The 14,980-nt window shown below is 40.2% G+C and overlaps 1 protein-coding gene across 26 annotated transcripts in view; it reads right to left on the bottom strand.

The window, feature by feature from the left end:
- The window catches only part of TRDN (triadin), a 630,780-nt gene that overhangs the window by 244,804 nt on the left and 370,996 nt on the right, over positions 1-14,980 (bottom strand). For all 26 annotated transcript variants that reach the window (XR_010793132.1, XM_066606567.1, XM_066606610.1 and 23 more), the window contains 6 exons: positions 10,653-10,697; positions 7,712-7,759; positions 3,921-3,965; positions 3,477-3,572; positions 2,993-3,043; positions 652-696 (listed from right to left, as the gene is read on the bottom strand). Coding sequence is in view for 25 of the 26 variants with exons in the window: in XM_066606567.1 (XP_066462664.1) it covers positions 652-696; positions 2,993-3,043; positions 3,477-3,572; positions 3,921-3,965; positions 7,712-7,759; positions 10,653-10,697 (330 nt within the window). In the remaining variant the exon portion in view is untranslated. The remainder of the gene's footprint in view (positions 1-651; positions 697-2,992; positions 3,044-3,476; positions 3,573-3,920; positions 3,966-7,711; positions 7,760-10,652; positions 10,698-14,980) is intronic.

The following is a 14,980-nucleotide window of genomic DNA, read 5'->3' on the forward strand; positions in this document are numbered from 1 at the left end:
CAGCGGACCGGGAAGGTCTTCTCTTCTTCACGGCCGGATCTTCTTTCTTCCGCCGGCGGATGTATTCGGCACGCCGGCAGCGTGCCGCGCGCATGCGCCGGGCACACCCGCCGGGCCGAAGCAAGAAGATCCAGCCGGGAAGAAGAGAAGATCTGCCCGGTCCGCTGCGGGTAAGTTATTCTTATTTTAGGTCTCCCGCGGATCCAGACGGCTTCCATAGGCTTCAATAGAAGCCTGCGGGAGCCGTCCCTGTGAGAGACCCGCATGAAAATGGAGCATGTTCCGGATTTTTTCATGCTCCATTTTTTTTTTTAAATCACTTTTATTGACCATCCGCGGGTATTTATCTACCCGCGGGTGGTCATTGCATCCCTATGGGGTGCGGATCCGCATGCGGGTGATCCGCTGCGGATTTAAAATCCTATTTTGCCCATGGACATGAGGCCGGAGAGGAAGGGACGCAGCTGCATGTTCTTGGTGTTTAGTGAAATGGCATGAGGCCAAGAGGAGACGATTAGCCACAGAGCACAGATATGTGACTGGTCAGGGGACACACAACTGTTCTTGGCTGCATTACTTATTATACACATCTGCTGAGTTTTTGGTAATGAAATTAAAACTTAAAAGTTGTGACGTGCAAACAAGAATTACCTGGTGGAATTGGTGCAATTATTCTTTCCTGCTCTTCTACCACAACTGAAAGATAGAAAAATGTACATTTTTCATACAATATAACAAACTGTCTTGGCACAATAGCCAGAATACAGCCTGCTGTAATTTTATTTTCCATTTGCTGGCCTGGTTTGTTGTTGGAATTAAAAATTACAGAGGTTGTACCTTTATTTAAAATGAATAGATAAGCATGATTCAGGTAGCTAGCTGAAGGTTGACTCAGCCTTCAATCCTTCCGAGGACAGTAAAATGAGTTCTTTTTTTTTGACACCCTGGTCTACTATCAAGGCCAAGGGTTTTGCTCTTCTTTTTTTTTTCTGGGGGAATGCCTTATGGGGGTGATCCAGCTCAATATGCTGAGATACTGCCAAACTACACTCCATAAACCTGAATAGTGACTGAGCAGGCGGTTAGGGATATTTTTGCTTACTGATACCTTAAGGTAGGAAGCTTCTGAATTTGGGCTTTTACCTAAGGGATAGTCCCTGAATAGTAGGCAGCATTGGTTGCATGGCAACTGCCCTTTAAAGGCTCAGCGAGCTATCCAGCTGATTTGCGCTGGAAGTTTCCTCATTGCCGTTTTTCCTAAATGGCATGTTGAACACACAGCTCTGACGGATTCATCAGCTATCAAGTAGGAACAATGCAGCCATCCACCTTTTTCCTGTTCAACTTAGGGTGCATTCACACGAGCGTGTACGTGTGCCGTACATAGATGCACACAATAACGAGCACCCACGTAAAAACACGCGTAAATGTAGGTCCTTGTAGCATTGCTGTCAATGGGGCCGCGGCTGCTGCCAGTGACCCGATTGAATGCAATATGATCCGGCAAGCCTTGCAGGGATTTTCGGGGAAGGGGTTTAAATAAAAGCCCTTCTCTGAAAATCATCCAATGAATGTGTAAAAAAAAAATTATATGCTCAGCTGCCAGGGCTCTGGCGCGTCCAGCCTGTCTTCTTCCTGCACTGCTCTGACTCTGTTTCAGCAGGCGGAGATTTAAAATCTCCAACTGCTGAAAGGGCTGTATCTGATTGGCTGAGCGCTCAGCCAATCAGATTCAGCCCTAAACCATTCATTGACTGACAGCTAAATGCTGCCTGTGATTGGTCACAGCACTCAGCCAATCACAGGCAGCACTTAGCTGTCAGTCAATGAATGGCTGAGGGCTGTATCTGATTGGCTGAGCGCCCAGCCAATCAGACACTGCCCTTGCAGCAGGCAGGGATTTTAAATTTCCACCTGCTGAAACAAAGTCAGAGCAGTGCAGGGAGAAGACAGACTGGATGCTCCTGAGCCCCGGTAGCTGAGGAGAGGTGAGTATATATATATATATTATTTTTTTTTTACACATTCTAAGGATAATTTTCAGGGAAGGGCTTATATTTGAAGCCATTTCCCGAAAATCCCTGCAGGACTTGCTTTCAATGGGACTGCAGAAGCCCTGGTCTTATTGAAAGTAATGGGAGAAAATCGCAACCCTCTGTCACAGCTATGGCAGGGGATTCTTTACTCCCCGCTAGGGAATATTGACACACACCACGGACCTATGCGTTGCACGCATGTCTTATGCTTTGCAGGTATATGTGTTTGCACGCCTGGAAAACACGGACATGTGAACACACCATAGGGATCCAACGGTTCTAATAAGCGCACATTTTTGTACGCATTTTGCACAATGGTACGCACATAAACACGCTCGTATGAATCCACCCTTAGGTCGGCATAGGCATAATCAGGACTTTATCCCCAGGATTACTTTTGGGCGAATGGGGTGATAGTTACCCATATTTTTTTCTACAATTGTCTTTTGCAGCAATGCCCTCAGACCTCTTTAGCATAATCTGAATATTCAGTTGTGGGTCAAATTACAATGCAATCAGTGTTAGATAATTTGTTCTCTCTTTTGTAGGTGTTTGAGTGTTGAGTTTTGCCTAATTGTTGCCTTGGCGGTTAGTTTCCCCTTAGCCCTGGGTACTAACTACCCGGCAATTGTGCCCTGGATGTATGTGTGTTTTTAGAAGAAATCCAATTTTAAAAAAAATTATTTTAATTTGAGCCTACTCTGTGAAGGGGGGTAAAACGAGTACCCAGCTTGTTGGGGGTAATAAATAAATTACCTGAAAGCGCTGCGGAATAAGTTGGCGCTATACAAATAACAAGTCCCTTCCCTTTCCCTTATACTTAAATACAACAATGTAAATAAATACAAATAAAATTATTTTCACTTTTCAAACATTTTGTTTCTTTATTTTCTATGCGCATTATATATTTACTCTGGTTTCATTTTATACTTTTTTCCAACTTTTTGTATTTTTACCTTCTGGTTGTGGCACAAGAATTTGTATTTCCTCTGGTTTCTGTTCAGGCTCTGCAAGAAGTTATACATAGTTAAAATCTAACATTTTGAACAATATTGCACTGCACATTAATGCGTGTTTGTACATGTTATTGTGCATTCAAAATCTGTCTGCGTAGAACACAGAGAATAGAACCCATTGATTTTAAATATCGTTCATGCGCGAATACGCTGCGCTGGATCGAGCGTATTTGTGTTAATGCTCATATGAAACCACCCTTAAATGCATGTAAGGTCTGCTGCATAGTTGCAAGAAAAATGTAAGTGAACAGTTGATGCACAAATCCAGGTGATTCAAAAGGTTCACTTACTTTTTCTTGAGATTGTATATTTAATTACCAATTTTTTGGGCTTTTTATATTTTTTTTTCTATTATATAATAGCACATTTATATTTATGAGTTTCAGAGTATGTTAATGTAACATTATTGAAATCAAACTATTACCTGTAACTGGTAGAAGTGGTTTTTCAGGTTCAATTTCCATTTTAGTTTCCACAACAGGCACAGCTATTTTCTCTTCTTCCTTTTCTCTTTCAGGTTCTTGGGAAAAGCAAAAGTTCATATATGTTATTTTATATGTTTTTATTTTATATGTTTCCTTGTGTATATATAATAGACTAAGGGCCCATTCCCACAGCTGTATTTTGGAGCCGTGTGCTATTGGCGTATTCCATTATAGCCCATAAGATTATTTGGATGGCGGATTTTTCACCTAGGCTGATTGTCCGTGTGAAAAACGTAGCTGCGCGTCCTTTTCTCATCTGTTTTCATGGACGAGAATAGGAATGCATTGTATGCTGTGCAATGGTTTTTGTGCCCATTTTGCACAGACACAACTTGCACATGGCTGTGTGCTTACATACTCTAGGCCAATGAATTACTGTATACCTGGAACTTTTTCCAAAACTTTCTCTTCTGTTTCCTTTTCAGCTTCTAAAATGTATATAAATTACAGACAAGAAAATATCATTATTGTATCTGTAAAATGAATAATTTTTAATATCAGTAATAAAAAATTGTTTGGAACCACCAACTATACAGTAAGTATATAATGGGAACTAGAACAATGAGCAAAGGTAAGCATGACTAGACAGATGTTATCTGTATCTGATACTAATATTCTGTGTGATAGCCTAGTCAATGTTTGATTTACTTATTTTCCTTTTTTTTTAACAAATAGTTAAATCACATCAAATTATTATACACTGTAGATTAATCCTTTCCAATCCACTGTCTGACATCTGAAGACATTCTGATTGAAGGCTGTACAGCTCCCATATCGGAAGACGTCCAGCAGGGTATTCGTACTGTATATTACTGGCCACTCTGTTGTCGGGTGCCTCTCCAGCATGTCCCATATTCTAGCACTGCCTCTAGCCAGCAGATGGCACCATTGTATAATGGCAGAAAGAGAGAATCCCCTAAGAAACCCTAAATGCAAAATTGGATTGCGAAGGGTTAATAGCTGATGGTCTATTGTTAAATCAGGGGAATAATAGTCCAGTTTAAGAGGAGATTAATACATAGTGGTCTAGGCCTTAGGTTGTGAAAGGATGTATTGTAGGCAAAAGTTAAAAATGAATCTTTATTCTTCCATTGTCAATAAAAATGTTTTAAAAGCATTGACGGTCGAAACGTTGCATTTTTATTGACAATGGAAGAATAAAGATCAATTTTTAACTTTTGCACCATACTTCTGCTGCTGCTGGAATTTGTCACTTTGGATTACTGCATGGGGAACTAATGTCCATGGTTCCTGCAGGGGCTTTGCAACACTATGCCTCCCCTGGTAAGGGTTTATGATTTGAGTGCTGCGGATAACTTACTCGCAAGAATTGCTTCCTGCAGCAAAACATTAAGGCCGCCAGCAGACGAGCGGAAATCCCGCGGCGGGATTTCCGCTGCTCAAAGCCTGCATAGGATTGCGTTAACAAACGCACTCCAATGCAGACGGCCGCGGTTTGGCCGCGCGAAATCTCGTGCGGCAAACAAACCGCGGCATGTCCTATTTTTGTGCAGGGCTCGCAGAGCCTTGCACAGAAACGTCACTCACGCAGCCGGCGGCTCCGGTCTGCGCATGCGCTGGCTGCCCGGCAGCCGGCACATGAAAGGCCGGGGCCGCCGGGCGCGGGTGACTACGGGCTCATCCCTGCAGGTGCTCGGGTCGGGTCCCGCGGCGAGAATTCTCGCCGCCGGATCCGACCCGCTCGTCTGCAGGCGGCCTTAGAAGTGGTAAAACCCATTTAAGCTTCTGGATCCTAATGCAAAATATGTAATGGGGCCCTGTACCATTTTTGATGCTGCTTTTTCAACTGATATATTAGTTAAGAATGGCCAACGATAGGCCAAATACATCGAATTTCCATATATCTATGCACTATGCACTAATTGTTCACTAATAAAAGCAAAGTAAAGAGAAGAGAAGAACAAATGCCAGGATTGCTGTGACATTATATTGCGGGGACTTGCCTTTCTGTGTACAGCTGATAACCTAACTGTAGACCACTTGAACTTTTTACACTCCTGACTTGTTCGGTAGCCTGCTACTTTCCTGACCACTCTCCTGACCCTTAGGTTCATTCTTGACTATACTAATTCAGTGCTACTGCCATTAATCCATGACTGTTCTGGGGATTTTCCTGCAGCAAATTTCATACCTCTTTGCTGGGGTTAAGGGTGAAGATCGAGAGATCCTCTAGACTCTACACCCAAGGCTAGCCCACATCCAACAGATTATGACTTACAGAATCTACATCTTTTGTATGTGACCATATCAACTGCCTAGAGTTATACTTGATTTGAATAGGATTGGAATGGGAATTTTAGTCTCAATATAAATAAAACCTGAAATTTTGTTTTTACAGTTTTACAAGAGTTTGTGACTACTAGAATAAGGAGAAATAACATACATCATAAAACTGTCACATTCATTAGCTCAGTGGACTGAATAAGTATCTACTTCTCTGCGCAGCTTGTCTGGTATTGTTTTAAGAGCAAATCACTATATATATATATATATATATATATATATATATATATATATATATATATATTCCATCCAAATCAGTTTCATTAAGGCCTCGGTCACGCGGGCGATTTTCCGTGCGACTTGCGCCTGCGCATGCAATCTGCGATCTTAGAGAACCATTGCTTTGCAATGGTATCGGACACATGAGCACTTTTTATGCGCTCGTCTGATGAATTATAGAACAGAAATCGCAGATCGCACCTATCTGCGATCTGCGATTCCTGTTCTCTTCTCTATATGCGCTCAATGGGGCTGGCGGCAGCAGCACCGACCCCATTGAGAACATATAGTAGACAAATCATTCTCTTCTGCCACAGCTGTAACAGCTGTGGCAGAGAAGAATGATGTTTGCCCATTGAATTCAATGGAGCCGGCAATACAGCCGGCTCCATTGAAAGCAATGGGCTGCCGGCAATCGCATAATGAATTTTCGGGAATGGCTTAAAAATATAAGCCCTTCCTAGAAATTCATCCAGAAATGTGTAAAAGCAAAAAAAAAGTATATACTCCCCTGGTCCCGGCAGACGGAGTTCAGCCGCGGCCGGACGGCAGTTCTCCTGAACTGCTCTGAGTAGTATTCAGCAGCCGGGGATTTAAAATCCCCACCTGCTGAATGAGCTGCCTCTGATTGGTCACATCCTCACCAATCAGAGGCAGCTCTCACTTACCCATTCGTGAATTCATGAATGGGTGAGTGAGTGCTGCCTCTGATTGGCTCAGCGCAGGGACCAATCAGGGGCAGCTCTCAGCTGAATGACAGCTGAGAGCTGCCCCTGATTGGTCCCTGCGCTGAGCTAATCAGAGGCAGCACTCACTCACCCATTCATGAATTCACGAATGGGTAAGTGAGAGCTGCCTCTGATTGGTGAGGATGTGACCAATCAGAGGCAGCTCATTCAGCAGGCAGGGATTTTAAATCCCCGGCTGCTGAATACTACTCAGAGCAGTTCAGGAGAACTGCCGGCCGGCTGTGGCTCAACTCCGTCTGCCGGGACCAGGTGAGTATATATATATATATTTTTTACACATTTCTGGATGAATTTCCGGGAAAAGCTTATATTTTTAAGCCCTTCCCGAAAATTCATCGTGCGATCACCGGCAGCCCATTGCTTTCAATGGAGCCGGCTGTATTGCCGACTCCATTGAATTCAATGGGCAAACATCATTCTTCTCTGCCACAGCTGTTACAGCTGTGGCAGAGGAGAATGATTTGTCTACTATATGTTCTCAATGGGGTCGGCGCTGCTGCCACCGGCCCCATTGAGCGCATATAGAGAAGAGAACAGGAATCGCAGATCGCAGATAGGTGCGATCTGCGATTTCTGTTCTATAATTTATCGGACGAGCGCATAAAAAGCGCTCATGTGTCCGATACCATTGCAAAGCAATGGTTTTATAAAATCGACGGACACATGCGCAAATCGCGCGAAAAAAAACGCCCGTCTGACTGAGCCCTAACACGGTACCAAACTTTTTTTTGTTTGTTTGGACTCCTACCTAGAAATGTTTTTTACAGGTACATGGAAATTGAGAGAAATATGAATGTCAGTGCTTCTCAGAATATATTTATTCACTAGAGCAGCCCCATTTTTTTATCAGCATTCATAAATTAACATTCAATACAATATTTATATATTAAATATAAATTCACCTGTTGGTAATGGTATAACAGCTTCCACTTCTTCTTTCTTCTTTTCTTCTAAAGAAAATAAATCACACAGAATACTATAATTAACACATTTTATCAGCTAGTTTTTTTTTTAACCCTTTCATAACCAAGGACCAGTGATGCTCCTGTGCCGTTATGGTAATCCTACTTTCAAAAAATAACTCTTTAATTTTTTGGTTGACATTTCTACATGAGGGCTTGTTTTGCAGGACAAATTTCATTTTTCCAGTGTCAAATATGGAGGAGGTAGAGTCATCATGCTCATTGAATTATATAGAGAGGAGGGAAAGTAAAAGACACACACAGACATGGTGCAGGAGCTACTGGTGAGCTTTCTATTCACATGTAGACTGCTCACTCTTGCTGTACACTGTTCTAAAACACAATTTTATGCCTCTTTGTGTTATAAATATTTAGAGAGCAGGATCTGCATTTCTATGTGTACACTCTATAGAACAGTTAGGCTCCTCCCACCAGTCCTAAGAGAATGAAGAATCATAGATAAAGCCTGCTGTAGAGGAAAATTAGGTCAAATGCAGGATACAGTGATATAATGGGCAGATATAGTGGTATTCCACATGAACACACACAGCAGCTATTCCAGAGAGTCATTTTAAAAGTAAAGTACTCTTTTAAAAGTTATCCTATGATTAAATATATTTCTTTGTTAGATTAGACAAAACAGATCTGTTTTTAAATTGGAGTCATTTTCTTAAATATGCTCTTGTGTCTAGATATTGCTATTACATACTTGTTATTGTGCTCCCTGCTATTCTTTTGATAACCTCTCTGAAATCTCACCGAATATGTTTAGAGCTAGTGAGAAAATACTGCTTGCAGTATACTGGTTAGACCAGCTTCACATGGGCGAGAACATTGTGCGAGATTTGTGCGTTGCAAACCGCACAATCTTGTACAAATAAGTTTTCCTGCATGGCACCACAATACGGTGAAGAAAACAAATTGCGGCATGTTGTTTCTTCCTGCATGCTTTTGCATTGCCTATTGTTTTTAATGGAGCCAGCAGCAGTATCGTAAGGTGTCCTAGTAAAAACAATGGGAGAAACTCTGCAATCCTCGGATGCAGCTGATAGCCGTGGCGGAGGATTGCTTCTTCCCATGAAATGATGCGAGGCTGTTTTGACATGTCCTTGCATTCTCAAAGAATTCACATGGTGGGGATCACGATATGGGGTGGGATTCACTGCCCCATATCGCGCTCGCCAGTGTGAAATTGGCCTTATTGACTGGCCTGCACAATAGCAGGAATCAATTCCCTGCCTGCACACTGGAGGATCCAGCTGAAACTTAGAAACTAAGCTAATATGTGATCTCCAGTACTAGCCGCATGAGGGGAAAATTCTGAGAGAGAATCAAATAAACAAAAGGGGTCACCATAACAAGTACGTAGGCTTAAAAATAGACACATTTTTAATGATTCCAATTGAGCTTTTGCCTGCACTAACAGAGAGGAATATAATATTTAATCGTAGAACAGCTTTTTTAAGTGATTGTGTCTAGGCTGAAAATTCAAACAAAGTCCAAGGGCAAGTATCACAATATTTCGGGAAGAAATCCCATACTACCACTTTAATGGCTTTAGAATTTAGTAGAATAAAATATTGAGCAATATAGCTATATACTGAATGTGAAACCTCGTTTTGGTTTAAAATGAAATAAAACCACTGGCAAGAGATTGATGGAGTAATTTGTCCAAAGTGAAATCTTGATTTAAAATAAACTATACCAGCAGTAAATGTTCTGCAGTTCTGTGATTGAAATGCTGGTCCACATATTCTACGATGCCCTGAACCTTCAAACATGTTTTATCAGTAGGGTCACGCTTACAGAAGAATTATAAATATATGACAGACTAGATAAAAATATTAAGGATGCAGCTGAATTAGGAAGATGTACACTGCATATAATATAACATTATTATCACAAAAACTAAATCTTTCCAAACTAAAATTATGCATCAAAAGCTAAGTTTTCCTTCAAAATGATTTTTACTAATAGCTCCAATGAATCTAATATGAAACAACTTTGAGCTAGGGCTTGATGAAATACTTTTTAATTAAATGTTTATATAGCTTCTATATAACCTATGTATCTCCATAACAACAAACAAACTGTGTGTTTAATTCTCTAGTCTTAGGCTGGGGTCACATGGGACGTATTCCCAGCAGAAATCTCGCGGTCTGGCCACAGCGAAGTGCAGCTTCAAAACCCACGGCACTTAGCTCCTCTATGGGAGCGCCGGCCACAGAGGAAAGAAAAAAAAAGAATGAACATGCTGTGGCCGTCAAATCCGCGCCATAGCACCGGCTTCTGCTGGCTTTGCCGCGACGTATTTGCCGTCCTGTGTGGATGAGATTTCCGGGAAATCTCGTACACATGGATGGCTAATGCAAGGATTAGCGGCCGCAGGAAAATATGCCATGCCGAAATTCCAAGCAGAATTTCCGTGGCAAATCCACCATGTGTGAACCCAGCCTTACTGCCTTCACCTTGTTTCATTACTGTTACCAACATACATTTGGTACAGTTGTTTATCAACAAGTATGGGACAGATTAAAGGTAGTAGGACTGCAGAATCAGACTACACTGAGTCGGTTGTTGTCTATTACAATGGAGAATTAGAGCCCTGTATATGTTAAGGGCTGTAAAAACAAAATAAAAAAGGACACTTCTAATCAAGACATTTTGTTGATTTTAATTATTTTTCATTTAAGATTCATTGAAAAGATGAAAAAAAAACGCTGTAAAAATGCACTGTGATGTATTTGAACTACAATATTTCATACAGTTTTTTGAATCTATATTTTCAGGCATAAACAACCAATTTAATGCTGATTTTTATAACATAGATAACAAGCAATTACTTATATTGTTAGAAAAGTTGAGGTAATTACTGTAGTACCTGGTGGTAACGGCATTGTCTCTTTTTCTTCTTCCTTTTCAGGTTCTGAAATAATAGTTTGGTATCTATTATCAAAGTTGCTATGAAAATAATGCAGCAAGAAAACAAACTCAAGGCCACATACAATGTATAAAATATGCACATAAAATACAATATTTTAATGTCTGGATCTTGTACCACAATTTCTACGAGCATTTGAAAAGTGCATATGAGCTGCTCACACGATGAAATACACTTAGCTCAGTAATTTGCTTCCTTCTGAGGTAGAGCTACTGAAACTACTGCAAAGCTACATATGGATTAAAAAATGTAAAATACAACATAAATAAAAAATATTAAATAAAAATATATTTCATAAATTAAGTAAATAATGTAAAGTGCATACAGACATATCCAATAAATTAAATAGTGCCATCATAAAGCCTGGGCATGAATAGGTGGTGAGTATTGTAGAGTGTTTACATCACTTAAAGGGATTTTCTAGTACAAAACTATTGATGACCTATCCCTAGGTTAGTTCATCCATAGAGTTCCAGCACACAAGACCCTTGCAGAACAGATGAAGACTCAAAACACTGTTCACTCTGTACCAGCTCTCTCTCATTTACTTCAGTGCTACAGTACCATAGCAGGGTATGGTAGGAAAAACAATGAATAAATGATAAACAAATGATAAAAGTTATATGCTAGTTTTGAGAGCAATTGAGATAGTAATTTGTTTAAAAAAAAAAAAGATCAAAATATTTTTCGATTGACCATGAACTGACTTTATGTGACATGAACTATGTCAGATGCACATGGCTATGAACAGTACAGCAATGCTCACCAGGACTTTTGTTATTCTTGCTTTACGGGACAGTTGTTAAAAACAATAAACTACAGTTCCTTCATTTTGCTGTATGTTATCACTGGCGGTGTCTTGTTGGAAACACATATATTCTATATAATCTATTTTAATAGTATTTTCATCATTTTTACATTTTCAAGGCCTCCATTAGGTAATAGAAATATTGTTCTGTACATCCAGAGCCGAAAAACTTGTAGTAACCCAATACTCACTAGGTCTGAGAAATAGATATAATTGCATCAAGTCTAGGCAATCCCATCCGGACTCCAGACTGGTACATTCTAACTTGACTGATACACTGTAGCAAACTTTCAGGATAGGAGAGCGATTTGTGATATTGTATTGTTGATGTGTTTAGCTTACAGAGAATTGAAAACAATTGTAAGCTAAGAAAAGTTTTTTTCAAGTTTTTGTATTAAGCCCCATTTACACGCAATAAGTATTGCTCAAAACTCGTTCAAACTAGGGCAAATGAGCGATAATCATTGCATGTAAATGCTAACATCTTTACTCTTCGACTGAATGATGATTTTAAGGTGAGCTTAAAATCCATCTTTTAGCCAGAGAGTAGATAACACAGACCGCACACAGTATTCTCCAGGGGCTGTTGGAGATTGCATTGTATTCAGCTGATAGCCCCTGCGAGAACAATGGAGCTGTGTGCAGAGTTCAGACCACCTGCTAAGTTCTGTAAACAACTCCTGGAGGCTCGTTTACATGCAAATGAGGCTGATAAAGTGCTAATGGACATTAGTGTCCATTAGCACTTTATGCAAAATGATCACTAAAACTGTCAATCTTTTAATCGTTTGAAAGATTGTCTTTGTGTGTATATGAGTTTTCAATTTCTTGATGTACGTAAGAATGTTTCCTTTTCATTCAATTTACAATGTACTGAATGAACAGTACATACTGTAGATCCTTCTAATGGGAATTTTTAATATCTAAGCCTGTAACCATTATAAGGGGGCATTCTCTATGTCTAGAGGAAAGATAGCTTCACCATCATCATAGATTGGGATTATTTGATGTGAGAGCAGTGAGACTATGGAACTCTCTGGAGCAAGATTTATTTGATTGAACATATTCACGATGCCTTCCTTAAAAATTATAATATTACAATTTATAGATACAAGATATAAGAAGACAGAACACTGATCTAGGGATTTATTATTATTACTATATTTGGAGTCGGGAAGGAATTTTTTCCCCTAAAATGGGGCAATTAGCATCTTCCTATGTCTTTTTCAATTTTATTAACTATGTGATTGTTAATAACAGAGAGTTTGATATGGCGACTATCAAAGTGGTTGCACAGGATTAGAAAAACACAGCTGATTAATTTCAGAAACAAAGCCACACTTGTCCATCAGTTGTGTCTCATATTACAATTCAGCTTTGTTAAAGTTAATGATACCGAATCACAATAGCCGACACAACCCATGGACAGGTGAAGCCCTGGTTTTGGAAGATAACAGCAATGTCTTTCTATTCCTGCAGAACAATTTTAAGGTTAAAATAACATCATGTGTGAACACTAAATTTGACATACACATTCAGAAATTCTCCCAGTGTCTAATAGGCTATAGACTTTTATGACCTGGATGTATGTCAAAAGGATATTCTTTAGCTGGTATACTGTATGTTAATATATATGTGCTTTAACTGTATTGAAAAGAGCAGACAAGGCTCTTTAATACAGCTCTATGCAATAAAAAATATATTGCCTGGTATATTTTATTTATTTGTAGTGGGAATTAATGGTACATGTATGTATAGGTACAGTTGCATACACAATGGGACTAGGGATGAGCGAGTATACTCGCTAAGGAACTACTGGCTCGAGTAATGTGCCTTAGCCGAGTATCTCCCTGCTTGTCCCTAAAGATTCGGGGGCCGCCGCAGCTGACAGGTGAGTTGTGGCGGGGAGCAGGGGAGAGGGGGCGGGAGAGAGGGAGAGAGAGATCTCCCCTCCGTTCCTCCCCGCTCTCCCCCGCAGCTCCCCGCCCCGCGCTGGCCCCCGAATCTTTAGGGACGAGCGGGGAGATACTCGGCTAAGGCCCATTACTCGAGCCAGTAGTGCCTTAGCGAGTACACTCGCTCATCCCTAAATGGGATGTAAGTTTTACTTCAGGAAGGCTATAGTTTTTCCTTAGGGAGATAATTTAGAATATGTGGGAGATATATAAAGCCATGCATGCTCCACTGAGAAATTTCAACATACAGAAGGCAGATGGAACAATGCCTCTACAGCACCACCTATTAGATAGCAGCATTCGTGCAAGGCAATGCCAGATCAATTTAACAGGCCTTACAACAATGACTGGGAATATAAGCCAAAGCCAGATCCTTCCCCAAAGAGAATAGATAGTGTGCATTTAATATACAATACACAAGAAAGTTACATTTATGTCTACGAATACGTATTGCATTAGTTTAACTTTTACTCTAGAAACATTGTGATTTGGTTTAAAATGATAAAAGTATGGCAGTTTTTTTTCCTTTTCAGGGGAGACATAGATAGGTATAAGTATAACTAGAAGAGACAATGAATTGTGCTCTTAAACAGATAAAAACAGGTCACCTCCCTGCTACCTCTAAATATATATCTCTACTAGTTCCATAGCATTTACATTACCTGCGGCTTCCTTTTATTCCTTTCCCCTCTACCACTTGCTTAAGAAAATTGCTTTTCAGCACTTAATCTCTTGTATATAATTCAAACCTGCTCCTCTTGATTAGTTTTGCATACAGTTCAGACTGAACAGGTAGATCTTTATAAAGTAAGTTTTCACAGTATGGTAGAAAACATGAATGTCCTAATTATGTAGCATGGGGAAAAAAGATAAAGCAGACGGCAATGTAAATTTATTTTATCTCAAGCCAACCAGGTGTCCAAATTTTGAACCAAACCTCCCTCATGTATGACAAAATGTTTCTATTTTTGCTTGAATCACCAGAGCATAGTGCTAAGAAAATAGAATTATACCTTATACTGTAACCTGCATGTTAGCAGTTATTGTGATGGGCTGTAGGGGGTTTGAGTACAGACAGTTTAAACAGTCTGTGTAGCAGGGGAAGGTTTTTTCTGTGTTGGGAAAGCTAATTAGCAAAATTATGAGATGCCTGAGAGGACTCAACTAGAGAAAGATGAATCTCTCAGTCCTGGGAAGAGGCAGGCTGTTGACAAGTGCCTATGTGATGGTATGCAACACAATCAGTTTGTAGTGAAGTTCTGTGGTACTAAGCCTGGTAAAAGGGGATGGTGGGTAAAGTTTAGTTAGAGGTCAGATGGCCAGGTGTTTGTTTGGATGTTATGTATTGTGAAATGTGTTATACAGTGTCAACAGTGTTGCGCTTTGTGAAGCAATAAAGACTGGTGAATCTAGATTTTATAGGAAAACTATGTTGTGGGTGTATGTTCCTGAGTGTGTCACCACCCGATGAAAGATGGCGATCCTGAAGTGACTAATTCCCCTAA

This window comes from Eleutherodactylus coqui, chromosome 1 (genome assembly GCF_035609145.1).
Source record: "Eleutherodactylus coqui strain aEleCoq1 chromosome 1, aEleCoq1.hap1, whole genome shotgun sequence".
NCBI lineage: Eukaryota > Metazoa > Chordata > Amphibia > Anura > Eleutherodactylidae > Eleutherodactylus > Eleutherodactylus coqui.